Source organism: Acipenser ruthenus, chromosome 17 (assembly GCF_902713425.1).
Source record: "Acipenser ruthenus chromosome 17, fAciRut3.2 maternal haplotype, whole genome shotgun sequence".
In the NCBI taxonomy this organism is placed as follows: Eukaryota; Metazoa; Chordata; class Actinopteri; order Acipenseriformes; family Acipenseridae; genus Acipenser; species Acipenser ruthenus.
The window spans coordinates 27,737,193-27,756,970 of record NC_081205.1 but is presented as its reverse complement, the minus strand read 5'-3'; the positions used below and the strand labels follow the sequence as shown (position 1 = coordinate 27,756,970).

Here is a 19,778-nt window from a genome sequence, read left to right as displayed (position 1 = left end):
AGTTTTAATGTGAATGTGGGTGGGGCTATACACACGGGCCTATAATAAGGAACTGGAACCTTCAGTTGTGTTTACAGTAAATCCTAAGTTTCGTTCGCGGTTCTTATAATTAAATCCTACAGAAAATGTCACTATCCTTAAACAAGATACTCTATTGTGTACAGCTAAATTACTACTGCTAAACAAGCACGAATCCCGTCAAGCCAATTACAAGTCTATAAAACAGTATGGCACAACAAATACTATAGGATTTAACACTTCAGGTTGTCTAACACTATGAACCAAGTACCAGTAGAAACATTTAGCTGTTGTGGGTTCAATCCCAGGTGGGGGACGCTGCTGTACCCTTGAGCAACGTACTTTACTTAGATTGCTCCAGTAAAAACCCAACTGTGTAAATGTATGTAAAAAATAATGTAATTGTATGTAAAAATAATGTCAAATCTTGTAACAATTGTAAGTTGCCCTAGATAAGGGCATTTGCTAAGAAATAAATAATAATAATGCATTCTTGGCATTGTGTGAAATGTTAATTTGTGCATGCATGTGGTAGGCAATTTAAGGCCATTATTTTCAAGTGTTTTCTTACTGTATACAATATACTAACAGCCTACATAGAGTGGACATCTGTCTTCCCTACTAATATAACCTCCATGACTGGAGCACTGTATGTCAATAATCCCCATTCACTCCATAATCTGCGGTAAATCTCTGCTTAAAAGAAAGACTGCAGTGGGGTCCTGTATTTTTAATTTGGATGTAATGTGAATTACTGGAATACCATAGACCTGTTTTTCCCCTTGTCATTTTCCAATCCCTGTAGCAAGAGGAACAAGGAAGAACCATTTTACTGGTATACCGTAAACCGGTTAATTGTGAAACAGGTTCCTAACTGTCAATTACCAGTGTGGCAAAATTACATATATATATATATATATATATATATATATATATATATATATATATATATATATATATATATATATATATATATGTGTGTGTGTGTGTGTGTGTGTGTGTATTTTAATTATGTAGAAGTAAAGTAGTATATATATATATATATATATTATTAAACACACATTTCATAGGTTAATCATTCACATAAGGAATGGCCCTGTTCAATATGCATACTGAGCTTCTTTGAAAACTGATAGTAATAGTAGGCCTATCTTTTCATTTTTAAAAAAAACATTGTAAGGACTGTCATTGTGCCCCCACACAACATTGTGCCTCTATCTTTTGTAAAGGCCGCAGCTGAAAACTGACTGCTGGTGGCAACTTAAATATCCTATGTTAAACATTCTTTTAAAATGTGTATTACATGTTGCTGTGGATGTGATTCATTTCACAAATAATGATTTCTTGCTTCTTTCAAGAGAAAAATAGGACAAACCTTGCACTGACCCAGTGCATATAGTTTTGGTTGATTGTATAAGCAGCTTGTTTATGTTTGAATCTGAAGTCCATCAGATCTGCAAGTTTCTATTTTTTCTCTGGGGGATTCCTCAGGAAATCCTTTTATTCTCTATTTATTATTATTTTAAGGTTTTATTCTCCAGGATATTGATATCTGGGATGTAAAGGAAAATGACTCTCAGGCTCCCCTTGCTGACAGAACATATATTTAACAGATCTCCTGTCATGGACGCACATCGATACCAATCTGCAAGAACTAGGTGCCCATGAGCTGTTAAGCTGTAATAATAATAATACTAAGTTTGTACATGTTTAGGGCTCTCTTTTGTCCCTGTGCTGGACAAAGTGAATAAACTATAGGAAGCTAAACTATTATTGTCTATGTTTACTATACAGTAATCATCTCCAGGGTGAAGTCTTAGAACACAATGTAAGAGTAATTCTTATTTAATTTGAATCTTTACCCTGTTGGAGTTCGTGGTGCAGACGGTGTGCTTGTAAACATACATGAAACTTGAAACTTAGGCAGAGACCAAAGCAGGGAAAAACAAAACAAAGCAATGCTAACCAATGAGCTGGCTTAGAGTCTGGATTTTCCCGAGGCAAAGATCAGTTGGTGTTATTGTACTGCCCTGGTGTCAGGAACAGCAGAGAAATCGAAACTCAGAACTTTAAGGTGGATCCACAGGGCTTGTTTTTCACTTTTGGATTGGACAGAAGTTATATAGTTTGTTTGTTGCATTGGGCATCATGCATCAGACAACATGGTGGTTTTTACACCTCAGTGTCTTCATGTAAAAATGTCTCTTTAGTCTCGGAAGTATACACAGAACAAAGATGGACTGCATTGGGATTCTGTGACATTATCAAATAAGAAAGCAAAGCACGCAAACCATTTTTTAAAATAATATTTTGATTCAAATGTGTAAAATAAATGAGAAACGCAGATTTTGTGGTTATAAACTAAATGAATTGTAATTATTATTAGTTTTTTGTTTGTTTGTTTGTTTGTTTGAATGACACACCCATATAATTCACCAATGTCTCTACTATTTAGTCACTATCCATGTATTATATAGCTATTAATAGGTAAATATAATATTAATAACTTAAACAAGATAATAATGTACAAGTTGCCCTGCTGGCAATCATAAGAACATGCATTGTTACTCTTTTTTTCAAGAGTGAATAAGCTTACCGGTAATTATTAAAGGCAATATTCCAATACCAGTCCCAACTCAATTATTTGTGCCAAAATGTTGAACACTTAAAAATGTCTTGTTGCTCCACCAAGTTCTGCAGAAACACCCACCCTTGCAGCATTAGTACAAGTGCCAATAACTGCCAATAACTGGCAATAGCATACTCTTAACAAAACATGCATTTAAAGGTGTAATGTCCAATATACTTTAAAAAGCATAATGAGCCTGGGGCTATTTCTAATATCAGCAGCAGTATAGCAAAAACACAAAATGGAAAAAAAGTGTTGATTCCCAGTTTAAATTTCTATTCTGCTGAAAATGGTAGCAGAAATGTTTGACTCGACACCACACAATCTCAACCAGATTTGAGTGGGAGGAAAGCTTGTGTCCCTACGGCTAAAGATATTACCATTTCTTCCATATTTTAGTATAACTCTGAACATTATTATGGTGTGAACTTACTAATGTATAGAGAGGGCCATTGCACTCCTTTTACTGTAACGGGGCAAGGCTCTTATTTCCTGCATGCTGGTGCATGCTCGCTCTGTTGTTGGACTTTTGTGCTCAGGTGTGATTAATGCAGTATCCATGCCAATGTTAAATTGCACCCCCCCCCCCCGTGCAGCTGCTCTTATGCTGTTTTTTTACACTGGGGCCTGTTTTAAAGAAAACACCAGAGAGATTAATACAGAACATTTTGATCTGTCCCCCGTCCCCATCACTCCTTGTCTGAAACATCTGTTTCATTATGGATTTGAATTAAATAAACATCAAATCAACTTAAATTAAATCAGTTCATTCTATTTTTGACACCTTTTCAGTAGAGGGTTAATAAGATCTTTGCTTTCAAGATACTGAAGCAGACCATTGTTTGGTGGAGGTATTTGTTTAATTAGAAACAATGAAAAGATCACAGTGAAGGCCAGGGTATTCAGACACCCACTAGCAACAAACAGCAAAAATAAAACTGGTTATTCTATGCAGGAAAAAAAAAAGCCTTGTGGAATTTCCGTGTTTTGCATGGGAGTGTTTTTATACGCTGTACTCTAATGACAAACTGCTAGTTTAGACAGACTCAAACATTTCCACTGTGTTCAGTAACTCTGAGGGGGAATTCAAGGGTTATATTTCCTTTGATGAGTTCTTGAAATGCAAATTCATTTATTTGCCAACTGATAAGTATTTGTGTAAATTTGATATACCCTTAGATAACAGAAGAATGCACGTGACATTGGTTGATAGTTCTAAACCCTGGATCCCATTTTAATTATGAGAGCAGAAGACCAAAAACTGAGATAACTGGGTGCAATTATTTAACGCTAACATGCTAAAAAAAAATATCAGTTGTCTTTATCACAGTTGTTGTTTGGTTACTTGGGTGTTTTTTATTTAAGAAAACACTCTACAAGGTTAGTGATGCCATAATTACAATATAATCCTAGACTATATAGTCCAGAGAAAACAGGTATTAAAACTACAACACATTAAACAAGTGGAAACCATCCTGTATTCTGTTTAATGTCCTCACAATGGAGCTAGAGTCACTGTATTCTCACAGCAAAGGGAAAGGAAGCTCTGAACACAATGAAGCTATCTATAGTTGTAGAAGTGACTTCAGACAAGTTAAAAAAAAAAAACTGGGACTCTGTAGAAATTCAATTTAGGAATGTAATTGTTGATGTCCCACAACTGATATTAAGTTAGTGGATTGTTATAAATGAATTAGCTCAAAAAAGTTTGGATGCTTTGGAAGAAAGGCCCAGATACTTTTATTCAAATCTTAAAATATATGTATTCATTCCAATGGGAAATTCCCACTGCTCCTTCGATTAAACACCTGGCAGATGTTTCCCTGCATGGCTTCCACTGTGTGGATCTCATTACTGTTTTCTTTACTTTGTTTGCAGTCTCGGGTGGTTTGGCTGGTCAGCCTGTGTTTACGTCCCGTGTGGACACTGTGGGATATGTCATCCTTTGTTTTGATTGCCTCCAGGCTGACCGTCAGCCAAGCCTGGAAATGAAGGGGGCATTAGGGGCATTCATGTGGAACAGAATTCTGTAATGCCAAAAATATTCTGACTTTTATCACAAGCCTCAAGCCTCATAAGCCTCTACCAGCACTAAAATAAAGTAAAAATGATGAAGGAATTTCAGTGGTTAGTAATGGATAAAGGCACACGATAAATTCTCAACTTCAAACGTTGGTGAATCCAAACCACAGCAGGTCCATCCACCTGCTGTACCCTGCCACTGTAGGTGCAATAGAAGTGTACTGAGTAATAAGGGACTGTCCCAGTCTTAACTTTCATTTCCTTATTAGCTTTCATTTCCTTATTATTCCTTAATAGGAGGCTGTGTGGTCCAGTGGTTAAAGAAAAGGGTTTGTAACCAGGAAGTCCCCAGTTCAAATCCCACCACAGCCACTGACTCATTGTGTGACCCTGAGCAAGTCACTTAACCTCCTTGTGCTCCGTCTTTCAGGTGAGACTTAATTGTAAGTGACTCTGCAGCTGATGCATAGTTCACACACCCTAGTCTCTGTAAGTCGCCTTGGATAAAGGCGACTGCTAAACAAACAAACAAATAATAATCCAACCACTTGGGTTTCTATTTCACTGCCATGTTACATAGTCAGCATGTTATCTACACTTTACAATGTTTCATTATGCAGGGATTAATCTTGATGCCCAAATGAAACTGATTACTGAACATGCCTCTCTTTTCATTTTTAAAGATTACAAAACCCCCACCTGTGTATGGAGACAAAGTAATATTTTGATCATGGCTATGAAATTCAATAGGAAGGCTTGTCACTGTCTTTATTGCGCATGTTGTGATACCTCAGAACATAGTTCTTTTTGTCAATAAATGCTAAGAAAGATTACAGGATCAGAACGTGGGGATCGCTAGGCATTGCCCCTGTATTTTATTTTGAATTGATGTTCTAGGCTGGTATAGAAGAATGTGCAATTTTGTCAAATTCAGACAAACTGTTCTTATGAACATAATAAATCACAAGAGATACAGAACAGTGTTTGTTGTTTGGTCATGTCTATTCAAGTCACATGCTTCCATAACATTGCCTCAAGATGGGGTCTATTCAACTGATCTCAACAGTAGTGGATCAAAGTACTGCCACTGTTTCAAAGACGTCTCTTTCATGTATTTCTATCTTTAACAATATGTAAAAGGCGAGGTATGGTGCTCATTCATTAATATAAATGACAATGGCATTTATATATATAATACATCTGATGCATCTACTGTAGTTCATTAAAGTTCCTAATAATGTGGCCTTTCTCTATAATACAATTCCCCAGGGAATTAAGCACAGAAAAAAAATCAAAATTATGAGGTATTTCTGTACAAGTATGTGCAAAGTAACAAAGTTATTGTGAAGTTGTACTGTCTTCTTTTCTCATACTGGATATCAAAATACTAGCATAGGTTGTCAATTTCCCCTGGCGGTAGAGCGCTGTGGATCACATGGCGTGCCAACTTCACAGTGCACAAAGCAAAGCAAAGAACATATTTTACTCTCACTTTTGCTAATATATTTGCAACGTGGGACCCTTGGCATTTTCTGGCAAAATCGATCAATGTTCTCTTTATTCTCAGTGTGATCCAACATTTTTCTCTATCCTTCTCTTAACGGCGATATTATTTAATATTACAAGCCTATGAGTGGTGAAACGTTTTATGTGTAAAATTACGCGGGCACATAATTATGTAATTTTCTGCTGCTTTTGATACCATAGATCATACCATTCTTCTTGACCGCCATCAGAAGTATACTGGGATCTCTGGAACCTGTCTCTCCTGCCTGTCCTCTTACCTATCTGGACGCATGCAGTCTGTTTTCTATGATGGAAGCAGTGCTGATGCAAACCCGGTCACGTGCGGTGTCCCCCAAGGATCTGTTCTCGGGCCTCTTCTCTTCAACTTCTACATGCTTCCCTTAGGTCACCTTATCCGCCAACATAGCCTCATGTTTCACTCCTATGCAGATGACACTCCCAAAACTGTGCCAGACACACGTGGATCGCACCCCAGGGCTTGGGATGCGAAGCTCAACACCTACTGCATCTGCACCTCTCACTTCACAGAGGACAGCTGAGCTTCATAAACCTGATGATGGCTAAGATGGGGGCTGCAAAGAAAGCTTTATTAAAAAATGATGCAGTACCATCTAAATACCCAGAGGGTACCTGCGGGACAGAGAGCGGCTGCTAGGAAAATGGATGTGCAGGGGATAAGAACATGATCCTTTCATTACATCATAATTATCTCTTACTGTTTGATGAAAATATGTATAAAATGATGCTATTATATAGCCCTAATCCTCCCTGTACATCTGAATAAATACTGTGATAAAAGTATAATTCATCATGTCATGTTTGAGCGTTACCTATTTCATGCATGGTCAAACGCCGCCTCTGGTTCTCATATGCATCAATCAAGCGATATTCTTCAAAATAAATTCACCGTCTGAATAATAACGTTATAATATTCAGACGGTGCTATTCTGCTGACTGTTGAGGCTTGAAATACTGCCAAGAAACAAACTTATAATTTGGGTGATATAGCGTTTACCCACTTCTCATATAAGGGGTAGAGGTAGGACCTATACTTCTGTTGTGACCAATGACGTGTCTGTTATGTTGCTGCAAGCTCACTTCATAAAATCACAAGCATAGCACTCATCTAGCTTTGGACCCTGAGAATATATATTTTTCTGGATATTATATATGTATATATAGACACGAAAACGCACCCCAGGTTAACAACACTCAGGTCACAGCGTGCTGCTTCGCCCTGTTAGACTGTCTTCATGCCCAATCACAAACAGCCCTGTTCGAAACATGCAGGCTGAAAGAAACGCGAGCGAAGCAAGTGCAGAAAACCTAAACAATTAACAAAGTAAAATCAATAAGCAAACTAAAACGCCAACCGTTATTTTAAAGTGTAAAGTGCTAGCATAACAAACGCTTGAAAATGTTAGGCCTAGTTGGAAAACAAAACAAAAGTGAGTCTGTTGAGTAAAAAAACAGTCAGTCCACATTTTAAAATGCAAGCAGCCTTGTTTTTGCAGACACACTACTTCAGCATAGTCCTGGGATTCAGAACTACCCTCAATTAAGTCCAATATTTATATGATCAGGAGGCAGGTTTGTGCGCTCAGCAGTATAGCAGGGGCCTGGCTGCTGAAATTCCTGAAACCTGGTCCTTTCAATAATATAGCTAAACCAGAGGAGTACTGAATCACAGGGCTGGGTGCAGGACTAATGTAACTCTCTAACATTGATAGAGTATACCTTGTGACTCCTGGATCAATTCAGTACAGTACACAGTAGGAGAGGCACATGCAAAGCTCAACTGGACTGAAGCCAGATAGCTGCATATTCTGAACAGCTTGGGAATCTCCCTTCAGCACGTGCCGTGTTGTTAACCGGTTACTCTTGTCTTTCGAGCACATCAACTCCTGGCTTGATAACATGGCTTGATAGATTGTTTACCAACTATTCACCTGGCGAGAACCGGGGCTAGTGAAAGGGTGTTAATTGGAGCGGTAGTTTGAGGAGTGGCCTCAGTGGATAGGATAAGAAAGGAAAGACACTCCCGACACATAAGATAGATTGGCTCTGAAATAGAGCCCAGTTTCAGTTTTGAGGAAGATAAAGAGCAGGAGCTGCTAAAGAATAGAGTGTGTGGCCGAGGGTCGGGAAAATGAACCTCATTTACCCCCAATGGTTGGACCCCCGGCTCCCCACATAACCCCACACCCGTGGGACAAACAATAGATCACGTGCCAGGTAGCCCCCCATTCCAGACATGCTAACAATTTTTTGGTGAGCTGCGGCTATGTCGGAAACAGATGTGCGAATGTATGATTCTACTGCCGAGGAGGACCAGCGCCCTAGGCTCTTAATTAGATGCCGATTGATGTTGGCTTTTGCTGCTGCAAGATCGTCAGAGCAGGTAAGGAAAGCAGGGGCGAATTCGGAATCGTCCGAGTCGGTAGAAAAAACTAGAGCACGAAGTTTTGACATTGCAAATCAATGTCAAATCGAGGGTTTGCAGAAAACAAACTGAAAACGTTAGACACCGAGCTGTGTGAGATTCAGACTTAAATAGGAAATAGGAGAAGATTGACAGGGAAAGCAGGGTGGAGCCCCGGATTTCATCGCCCGAAATACGCCTATAGGCTAATACAAGGTGAAAATGAGTATGTGAACCTCAATAGGATATACCACACCCCCACCCACACAAACACATAGGGCTGTCTCAATAAAACTATACGTATCTTCTATTCTGTTATGTGTCATTTTATTCCTTCTTTTTCCTCTAGCAAATACGTCAACTCAATTGGTAAACAACATGCCGTATTTGCTTTCATCTTTAACACAATAAAAAATAGGTTTTCTTATGTAAAGATGGATTGAATACTGTCTGGGTGTGACATTATTTTAAGGATGTTTATATCGAGGTAACATATTTAAAGAATATTAATTCAACTAGAGAAACGTATTCCAGTTAAAAAAAAAAAGAAAGAATGAATTTGTGTTACAGGAAATAATGCCCTGCAGGCCTAGTATTACAGGGCCATCTAGTGTTTGAAAACAGTATTGCGATTAGGCGAAGAATATTATTATTATTTATTTCTTAGCAGACACCCTTATCCAGGGTGGCTTACAATTGTTACAAGATATCACTTTATTTTTTTACATACAATTACCCATTTATAGAGATGGGTTTTTACTGGAACAATCTAGATAAAGTACCTTGCTCAAGGGTACAGCAGCAGTGTCCCCCATCTGGGACTGAACCCACAACCCTACGGTTAAGAGTCCAGAGCCCTAACCACAACTCCAAAACTTAGGAAGGATGGGATCACAACAAGCAAAAAGAAATAACTCCTTGTATGCTTCTCTCAAATACTGTATGGCATAATGCACATGCAAAAGAAAAACAAAACAGCTTCACAGTTAGAAGGTTTAATTGAAGACACATATAAAGTACAACTTTACACACAACCTGTTACAGAACAGTAACATTAACTGAATATAACTGGGGGGGGGTTACCACACAGGAAACTTCACATAAAACTATTTGGAGAAAGGGAAATCTTGAGATTTGTTAGAGAACTAAATAGGTAATCAACAGTCAAACAATATATTTCACAAAATAAGTATTCTAATATTTATGTACACACAGGGTGTCCAATAGGTCAGGCAGGAAACACATTTTACACTTTTTTTCCCCCAGTGTAAAATATGTTTATCGAAAGAGGAATACATTCTGATAATTTCACTGTGTGTTGCAGATAGCCAATTTAACAGAGAACATCCTAAACAGCCTGACCATATCTATATATCACCCCCCCCCAAAAAAAACCACTCAATTTCAGAAGTATTGACTTATTTTGTATACATTGTACATTTAGATCATTTTTTCATGAAGCTAATGCAGTAGTGCACTAAACAGTTAACACTGTTTAGTTAAACACTTTAAAAGTATTTAACCCCAATTAGAAGTGGTTGCCCAAATGTACATTACAATATTATTATTTGTTTATTTATTTAGCAGACGCCTTTATCCAAGGCGACTTACAGAGACTAGGGTGTGTGAACTATGCATCAGCTGCAGAGTCACTTACAATTACGTCTCACCCAAAAGACGGAGAACAAGGAGGTTCAGTGACTTACTCAGGGTCACACAATGAGTCAGTGGCTGAGGTGGGATTTGAACCAGAGACCTCCGGGTTACAAGCCCCTTTTCTTTAACCACTGGACCACACAGCCTCCTATACATGCATACATTCACTTAGGTCACAACACAACTGCAAACTGAAAATAATTAAAATCATTAGATTTGGAGCACATAAATAAAAGTTTCATCTGAGGTGGGGCATTTTTTTAAAAAACTATTTCAAGACCAAATTACAGAAAAATGACTAAGAAAACCAATAGTTCATTTGAAGCTATGAAAAAACTGAACTGAAAGATTGCCTAAATCAGGATTGCCTAGGATGCTACCTGTCCGATTTAACACAGTCTCACATACTGAAATAAAAGATCCATTAACAATTCCTCCTTGTGTTTTATTTTTCAGCTGAATGTTTATCTAAAGCTGAAAATGGATATCTGTTTGACGATTGGAGTAAAATACAAACACGCATACCCATATATTGCACATACAGAACACATGTATTACTTATCGGAACACAGTGTACAAAGTGCCGTAGCAATCGGCAGAATACATCAAGTATACAATGCTGTGTCCAATGGTTCAGAAACCCATCCAAGATCCTCGGAAACAGCCATTAAACATTCATTTCTGTACTACAGTGAACTGCTTACGTTGGATCTGGTGCTTAAAGGTGTACAGAAATACTCATTATTGATCTATTCCTAAAGACACCATAGTGCAAACACAGCTCCCGAAATTGAAAGTATGAGAGAGAAGAACCAGTTATCCAATGGAATCGACTGAATAAATAAGCAATACTACTTTGCAATAGACCATGTTCTCAACACTCAACAGAATAGTGGTCTTGCCTGTTGATTTATGATATGCTACAAACAGAAAGTTACTGAATACAGCAGCATTGCATCCCTTAAACAGAACAAAACAAATAAACTAGAATTTAAGATCTCACAATATTTCAGTAGATGTTATAAATGCTTATGTACTCTAATATTCAGGATTGTACAATTATTTTTTATATTCATATACAGCACATAAATATATAACCCACTAAAACACACTGCCCCATTCATATGCCATTGTACTAGGTGCTTGTTTGACTTGTGTAGGGCAATCATATATATTTTTTTATATCTATCTATCTATCTCCAGTTTTGATTTAGGAATTTTAGTTTTCAATGTTCAAAACGAAGCATGATACAAGAATTTGACATTTTGCATTCTCAATCAAATATTCTATTGAACTAAGTAGATCAAAAAAAAGAAAAAAAAAAGAATATGATCTGTTGATTTAAATATTGATCGGTAACACCTATCCATAATAAAAAGCTAGACATGGTAAAAACTAAAGCTATCTATTTTGACATTATTATTAATGAATCTAATAGTTTAACTAAAAACGAGTTGATTCAGTGTACACCCAAGGCCAAAAATGTTGCATCAGCCTGTATTTATCCATATACAGTCAATCTCGGTTAACTTGTCCTGCCCCCTAATGTTTTAATTCGACACCACACTTTTACTTGTAACTCAACACTTATTACCGGTACCAAAGGGATAAAAACTATTAAAAAAAGACTAGTGGATAACTTGACACTGTCGTTTCACGTGACTGACCTCCGACCTGGAAATGGATCATTCATTCATAGCTGGTTAGTGTCAGTTCACCATGAGTGAAGCGAAAAATTAGTTCTCTTGTAATTGGCTTTTAAAGCTCAGGTTATTCAGGATAACAAGCTTGGCAGCAGAAATTTAAAAAGCATGTGTTTTTGCACGTGTTGTTTATTACTGTTTTTGTTCACTGAGTTAATTCTGTATAACGTACATGTGTTAACTTTTGCTATATCAAATTAGACGGTACAAGCCAATAACAAAGTATAGTCAACAGTTTGTGCAGTTTGTGGTTGGATTGATTACATAAAAATACCACTGTAGTTATTTTATTAATTTGTATTTCAAATCGAACTATACGAGTTGTACAGAGTTTGTACAGCACTGTATACTGTAATTGATTCATTCACTACAGTTCTTTCAACTGTTTTCAGAAGGACATTTAACTAATAAAAACTTGCAAATACTGCAAATGTGCGAGTTCTGTTAGTTACATACATGTTAAAGCCATGGCTCATGTGCACCCGTGTTTAACTCGACACCTCGGATAAGAAAAAAAACACTAAACAGCATCCCTGTGGGATGTCAAGTTAACTGAGGTGGGCTGTACTTAAAAGAAAAAACTGACAAATAAAAAAATGTGACATTTCCAAATCTAACATGAAATACTGTACTACTTTTATGGCTTCCAGTAGACTTTTGCGATATAATTTGGTAAGTTTCTTTGATTACGTGATGTTAAATAAAAGATCTAAATTATATTAATAGTTTTTTGTTAATTAATTAATGTCTCAATCCTAAAATTCTAGATGATGCGAAACTTTTGACCATAGCTGTAGAAGCAGAAATGTTCTGATTAACGAGATCAGAATTGCCGACTTGTTTAATTTGAAACAGAAACAATGCCAGTAATGGAATGTTGGCTGTGCAGAAAACTGTAACTGGAGGTAGTCAAAGCAATGGAACAGTCAGCTCTATGCCAGACTTTGATCTACAAAAATCATACTTGCATTGCGATGTTGCAAGGATTAGTACTGTAACTCAATTTTAACACAGAAACGGATGCATTAAAAGGTTTTTTTTTTAATCCCAGCCAGCCAGCCACTCATGTCAGCCGCTCTACAGATTTTGGTCTAGCCACTTGATGTAGTTGTGCATGGTCCGAATGCCAACGGAAAAGTAAGTGGGCCATATTCCAAATATCATGCAGCCGTGAAACCCATCTTCATAATGGTCATGGGTCACGCGGATTCCAGCTTGCTCTAGGCGCCTGGCATACATGATCCCGTCATCCCTCAAGACATCATGTTCACAAGTCAGGACGTACGTCTGGGGCAGCAGTTTAAGGACGTCCTCGTCAGCAATCAGGGGTGCGGCTCTGACATCCAGCAGAGCAGGAACCTCCTGGATGACCTTGGGGGTTCCCGTGGCCTGGACTACCGGCTTGTAATGCTTCTTTAATGTGGATGGCAAGAGCAAGGTCCAGTTGACTTTTTCACGGCTAGTGGCGACTTGGCTAAGGTCCAAGGAGGTGTGGTTATTGACCAACAATGAGTGGATAAAGCTTGGGTCCCCATTCAGGTATTCTAGCCAGAATTTGATCATGAGTGGACGGTAAAGGATAGGTACATCTCTATTCTGCTGGTAGGAGGGAGTGTTGAAATCCAGGGCTTGGAGCACCGGGTAGATTAAAGACTGAAGCTTGGGTTTATTGGTGACACTGCTGTCCAGAGCAAGCTAAATAAAAATGGAGTGAAAACAGAATCGTAAATTTTAGTTATAGCGAGTGCACTGCAAAGCCATGTTCACGTGTAACTGAACACAAAAAACTCTATGATAAAAATCTAGACAATAAGGTGCTGGAACACAGTAGATGAATGGATCAGTTTAAAAAAAAAACATTTAATAATGAACGTAGCATTTGCAGTACATACAGTAAAAAGGTCCTGCTAGTGCATCTCAATAATGCCAGGGAAACCCCAGTTGCCTGGTGACCCACCTGTTGAGACACAGCAGCGGCCAGGTTCCCTCCTGCACTGTCTCCAGACACAGCCACTCTATTGGGGTCCACTGAATATTTAGCCAGCACCTCTGGAAGTAGAAATTGTTTGGTGGCAAGATAAGCATCATTGTACTGCTCTGGGAAATGCACCTCTGGGGCCAATCTGTAACTGTGAAAGGACAGAAACAGCATGTTTAGACCAGAGGCATTCAAATCAGATGAACGATCAACCCAGACTTAAACAAAGAGCTACGAGATCAATACTTAAAACAACTTTCTATTTTTTTCCCCAGCGGTTTTCTAGGATTTAACTGATAGTTTTCACCAGTCTGTTGATGAGAAACAACAGAAACAAACAGTCAAACAGATTTTAGCCTTGACTTAAAATTCTAGATTGGAAACAGAATCAGAAACCTTCAAAACACTCCGGTCATTTACTTTTGTCAATGCAACAGAATAAAGAAAACAATATCTAGTGAACAGTGTATTTTTTGCCCCCATGGTTTTCTACTTACTCAACAGAAACAACAACAGCATTCAGATCTTCTGCCATTTTCCTGCAAAGATAATCATAGGACTGCATCCCTGTGGATGAAGACACGTTATTAAACATAGGAATATGCATAGATGGCTTCCACAGAATGTGCGGTTCCAGAATAGGGACAGATTCTATGGCAGTGTGAACTTCCTACTGCATCCCAAAAAATGCCTTTATGTCTCTTCTGGCCCTATAATAAGGTTACATATTTTACAAGCCTTCCTTTTAAGAGGTCTGTAAAATGGTAGTGATGAGATGAATTGCCCCGTTCTGGGGGAAATCAGGAGAAGACTGGACCTCAATGACTTCATAGTGGAATTGCTGGTGGGTTAGTGAAATCGCATGCTTCCCTCAAACACCAATATTGTATTCAACACTTACTTGCACTGCCTAGGGACCATCCTCCTCCGTGTATGTAAACAACACTTCTCTTTAATTCACTGTTGCTCCCCCTGGTAGCTTCAAACACCCTGACCTGCACCCCATCAAACACGGTGTCCGTCACTCTGACCCCTTCACTGGACGTGGGACTGAGCATTCCAAAAAATGTCACCGCAAAATTGAGTACCTTGATGTGGTGGCTCAGCCCCAGACTGTGTGCCAGGTTACCCTACGGAGATGAGAGAAGAATAGCATTACTGTTAACTGACGGACTGGAAGACAGCATTAGAGCCTATTCACCAAAATGATGTTCAATGAAAAAGCAGAGACTGGCAATTCCAGATAGAAAGACGACTCCCACTGCATAGCAGTTTGATCCATTCCTGGTTTTACTATTTACTAGTTAAGACACACCCAAGGTTGTTCCATACACACTGTAGTTAATCAAGCTTGCATTGAAACCTGGAATGGGTGAAACTGTTATGCAATAGCAGTCTTATTTTCAGCCCTGCCTAACGATATATGCCAATTACAGTGGAGCTTTATCAATTCTCTGGTGTCTCCAGATGTTCAAGCTTCTCTGTGTATTTTATTAGCGCACCTACAATTAAATCGTCTGCTAAAATTGGAAAGAAATGTATTAGCATAATGTTCAAAGAGATGCCATTTATTATGCAGGACATGAGGGCACATCCATGCCAAAATCCATGCCAATGCATCCTTTTCATAAAGCTATCTCACAGCGATGCATGGTGTAGTGTTACACTACAAAATAACACAATGTTCCCTTTGGTTACTCAAGGACATAGACTTACACAATGTAATACAATTTTGCTTAACTAACAAATTCATCTGATTTAGAGGGAAAATAACATTGTGTCCAATCTTTTAGCATAGTCTCGTGGGAGAGCTCCCAAGTCAAGCCAGATATTTGCAAAACTCTTTAAAAAAACATATTTGAGGTGGGGTGGGGTGTAATTCAATGCCAGTTTAGGCAAAGTTCACCATTCCATTGTCAGTCAGAATTATTTCATAAACGTTTATTTCTCAAGAACCCCAAACTGGCAATATGAAGGTTATTGTACACTTGTGATCTTGTGACTCTCCATTGAGGGTCTGCTGTGCTCTCAAGAAACAGAAGCCACTGAACAAATCTTAGAAGAAGAAGAAAAAAAAAAGCTGTAAACAAATATTTAAAAGATAGCTGTCGTCAAACAGCTGCAAAAGCAAAATACTGTACAAGATTGATCGACTGAACTGCTTAGGGTTTACTGCCAGTTTGGTGGAGATTGATAGGAATGGGCCAGTAGGTACCTACTATCCTCCCAACAGGTAGAGTAGGTCCTGATCAAGCGCTTTAATGGACGATAGATGTAGTAGCCACTAGAGGGTGCCAAGCAAGCGGTGTTGAAATAATAGTGGCAGTTAGTTAAAGTAACACAGTTAGGTTTAGGAGTAGAGATTAGGTTTAGGGGTAGAGATCGCATTAGGGGTAGAGATTACGTTTAAGGGTAGATTTACGGGTTAAGTTTAAAGTTAAGTGTAAGTCGCACATGACTACGTATTGGGAGGCTACTGGGTACATATTGGTCCATTCGTATGGGATGATTTTCCTTATCGACGGATTCCATTCAAAATCAGGTGGTGAGCCAAACCCTGCTTCCAGAGGCCGGGTTTTCAACATTTTTAATCTAGATAACCGTGATCCGGATTTTGTAATCCTATATTTTGTGATTGAAATCACTTTAACAAACAAACAAACAAACAAACAGATTTCGCAATAGTAATGGTTTGTAATCTGGATAAATGTAATCAAGCAGTGACATTTTCTGAAAAAAAAAAAGTATCAAAAAGATCCACATAAAAAACTCTATAGGATTACAAAATTCGGATCACTGTTATCCAAATTAAAAGTTTTTAAAACCCGGCATCTGTTATGTAAATAACAACGCATAGATGACGTCACAATAAATTGCACTTCTGCAGTAATGCAATTTTTATTTATTTATTTTTTAATCAAAACAGCAAAAAAAGCGACAAAGAAGTTAAAGGTACACCAAAAAGATTAATTAACGGCATTCTAGCAATAGACTGATATTTGAAAATACTGATTTGCTTGTATTACATTTTTATTAAATATTTTTGTATGCAAGTAACACACTAAATAGTAAACATGCTTTTTATTAATTTGATTAGTATTAAAATGACCCTGAGAACACTGTCCTGTGCATTGCACATTGTTAACAAGCAGCTGTACTTGTCTGGTTTCACAGATTATTGCAGCTGTTCAACCTCTAACCTAAATCATGTCCATCTTCTGCCCCCTACGTTCATCCACCCATCTCAGACAGCTGTGGCGGAAAGATGGCATTAGCAGCTGATCTTTCACAGTCTCTCTATTTACAATTCGTTTTATTTACACGTTTATTTAAACAAAACAGAAAAACATTCATGCCAAAAATAACAAATTCAAAACAAAAAGAACACATTCAGAAGAATAATGACGAGGGTAATGGTAAATGTTACTAATGCAACAATGTAGACGCAACATATTTTATTCTACATTTTCTATAACACGTATGTCCCCTTGGCTTTAAAACCAACCGGGCTTATCCTTAAAGGCAGTCAGACAGTGGCTCTTAATCATGGGTTCATTCCGACTCCATAGCAACACCGACCCAGGCTAAAAATGTTGAAAAAAAAATAAAAAATTATATATGTCAACACAGATATATCAAAGGCAACATATCAAACTGTATTTCGATGGGAAATAGTCATTACGGGCATGACTTTTACAGATTTTGCCATCCTTGTTTCTCTTCGATACCTCATTTGACATTGTTTCTAGACCTCAATGATCGCAATTGAGTTGTCATAAAGTAGCTAACTTGCCTACCAAAATATATTGAGAAAATGTTTGTTCATGCACACAGCACTAGTAGTAGCTAATTCTTCAGTCTCACATCCAGTAGATATTAATATTGTTTACATGTTTCATACAGTACACGAGATATAATGCAAAACAGTGAGAAACCCCATTCAAAGACTGTAAACATCGATTTAACGATATTCGTATGTAATTTTAGGCACATCGATTATATAACATAGCCTGCTGTGCAGTCTCACCAAATGCTGCACACCCCGGAATGTCGCATCCAGCATCATGAGTTTCCAAGGTTCTGAGATTGTATGCGGCAGCGGAATGTAGATGTAATACGCTGCGAGAACAGAACAGAAAACAACAACACACAGAGTCGACTTCATTGCTGATTGTTACAGCTGCCGCAAACACAATGGTCAACCCGCTGCTGCAAAATTAAAATAAGCAATTTCGAGGAAGTCGATTTCAACTGGTATATAATGCCATTAAACCAATCAGGTTGTACAGGATAAGAGGAGCTTGGGAGTTGATGTTCCGGGAGTTTTATTCAAAGCCTGTTATCGTGAAACAAACACAAATATATAAATATAACAGATGTAAACATCCAAATTGAAATTGATAAATGAACGTATTATAAACCTATATGTTGCATTAAACTGCTTCAAGCAAAAACAACAACAAAAAAGTAATACATTGCTGGCTGTTCTATGTTGCTCAGCAAAAACTTCAAGTCCCACAATGCATTTGAAGTGGCCGCAGTCTTTCAGACGCCACATGGCATGCGCAAGAATAAATAAATACAGCGCGTGAATGCATGTGCCGCCAGCGTCTGAACTGTGACCTACTTTAATGAAAGTGCGTTTCATTTTTTTGCTACTAAAGCTTTCGCTGTCTCTTTTAAAATCATACGATTAGACCATTTGATTTAATTTCCTCTGGACAAATACATTGTTTCTTTATAGCAATCTATGTAATAATGCATAGATACTTGTTCTATATCGTACTAGTACTTATGTTTTATTAATCATCTGAAGAACAGTGTTTTCATTGTAAAACATGTTACTTAGCTACACATGTTAGAAGTTATACATTCAATCAAACTGTAAACTGCGAAGGTAATAAAAACGTAGGTTATGATTTCAAGTTATCTGTTTACTTTGTTGTTAGTTACCTACGTGTTAACAAAGAGTGCCTTTCTTAAGGGATAGAAACCATTTGAACTGGACTCCTGTGGTGTACTACCATTCCTAGACAAGACTAGCATGAGACCACAAGTGAGGACCCAACGAGCTCTAGAAAGTTAATTTGTACACAAAAGTACTAACTGTTTGTACCACACCTTTCACTACTTACTAGGTATTTATTAACCAGTTAAAAAGAAAAATGTGAAGAGCTTCAGTTTGTTTTGTCTTCAGGACAATGTCAGTGTAGATATAGCCCACTGCACTCTACACTCATAAAATGTCATGCTGCCACTGGCTTTATGATAGCTAAGCCAATCATTTTTCTTAATTAGAAAAAAAACAAACACAAGCCTGATTGTTACTCCTTTGATAAACAGGATCTGATTTCCTTGATGTGTTAAATATGGAGCTATGTCTTCAATCCTCACTATTTCAACAGGGGAATCTGGAGTAAAGTTCACTGGCTTTTCTTTCAAATTGAACTTTTCAGCACTAGGTGTCACTGCTTTTCTCTGTAAAATGATCTCACAGCGCTGTTTAAAAACAGTCCAGATTGCAGAAGAGGTCATGCAATAGACGATTTGTCTTTCAGATGAACATCTTGGCATAAGGGTATTTTTTTTTTTGTATATAGGGTTTTAATGTATATTTTATAATTATAATTACACAAATATCCCAGTAAGCATCAAGGGCTGTGTCTAACGGATTCCCTGCATCCTTACACAGCCAGAGTTGACACAATAGATACAATTCAGTTTTGCTGAGACTGTAACATGTCAGCCCTTTTCCTGCACTTCATTTAGTTTCTGACATTCACTGCAATCGTGTCAGCAGAATTTGATTCAGTAGCTGTCAA

General features: G+C 37.9%; 1 protein-coding gene across 1 annotated transcript; it reads right to left on the bottom strand.

Annotated features, from left to right (window-relative positions):
• Positions 1-9,597: 9,597 nt before the first annotated feature.
• On the bottom strand, positions 9,598-18,213 carry LOC117423708 (neutral cholesterol ester hydrolase 1-like). Its single transcript, XM_034039802.3, has 5 exons — positions 17,984-18,213; positions 14,858-15,086; positions 14,454-14,523; positions 13,936-14,107; positions 9,598-13,673 (listed from the first exon to the last, which is right to left on the bottom strand). Exons 1-5 carry the CDS (start codon positions 18,119-18,121, stop codon positions 13,056-13,058), a joined length of 1,227 nt encoding a protein of 408 aa, XP_033895693.1. The 5' UTR covers positions 18,122-18,213; the 3' UTR covers positions 9,598-13,055.
• Between the last annotated feature and the right edge of the window lie 1,565 nt (positions 18,214-19,778).

Excerpts from the sequence above, each read along its gene's own strand:
- LOC117423708 (XM_034039802.3), bottom strand. The coding sequence starts at position 18,121 with ATGAAGTCGACTCTGTGTGTTGTTGTTTTCTGTTCTGTTCTCGCAGCG. Across the intron at positions 14,524-14,857 it reads ATGGTCCCTAGGCAGTGCAA|GGATGCAGTCCTATGATTAT; the intron begins GTAAGTGTTGAA and ends CTTCATCCACAG. Across the intron at positions 13,674-13,935 it reads CCGCTGCTGTGTCTCAACAG|CTTGCTCTGGACAGCAGTGT; the intron begins GTGGGTCACCAG and ends ATTTTTATTTAG.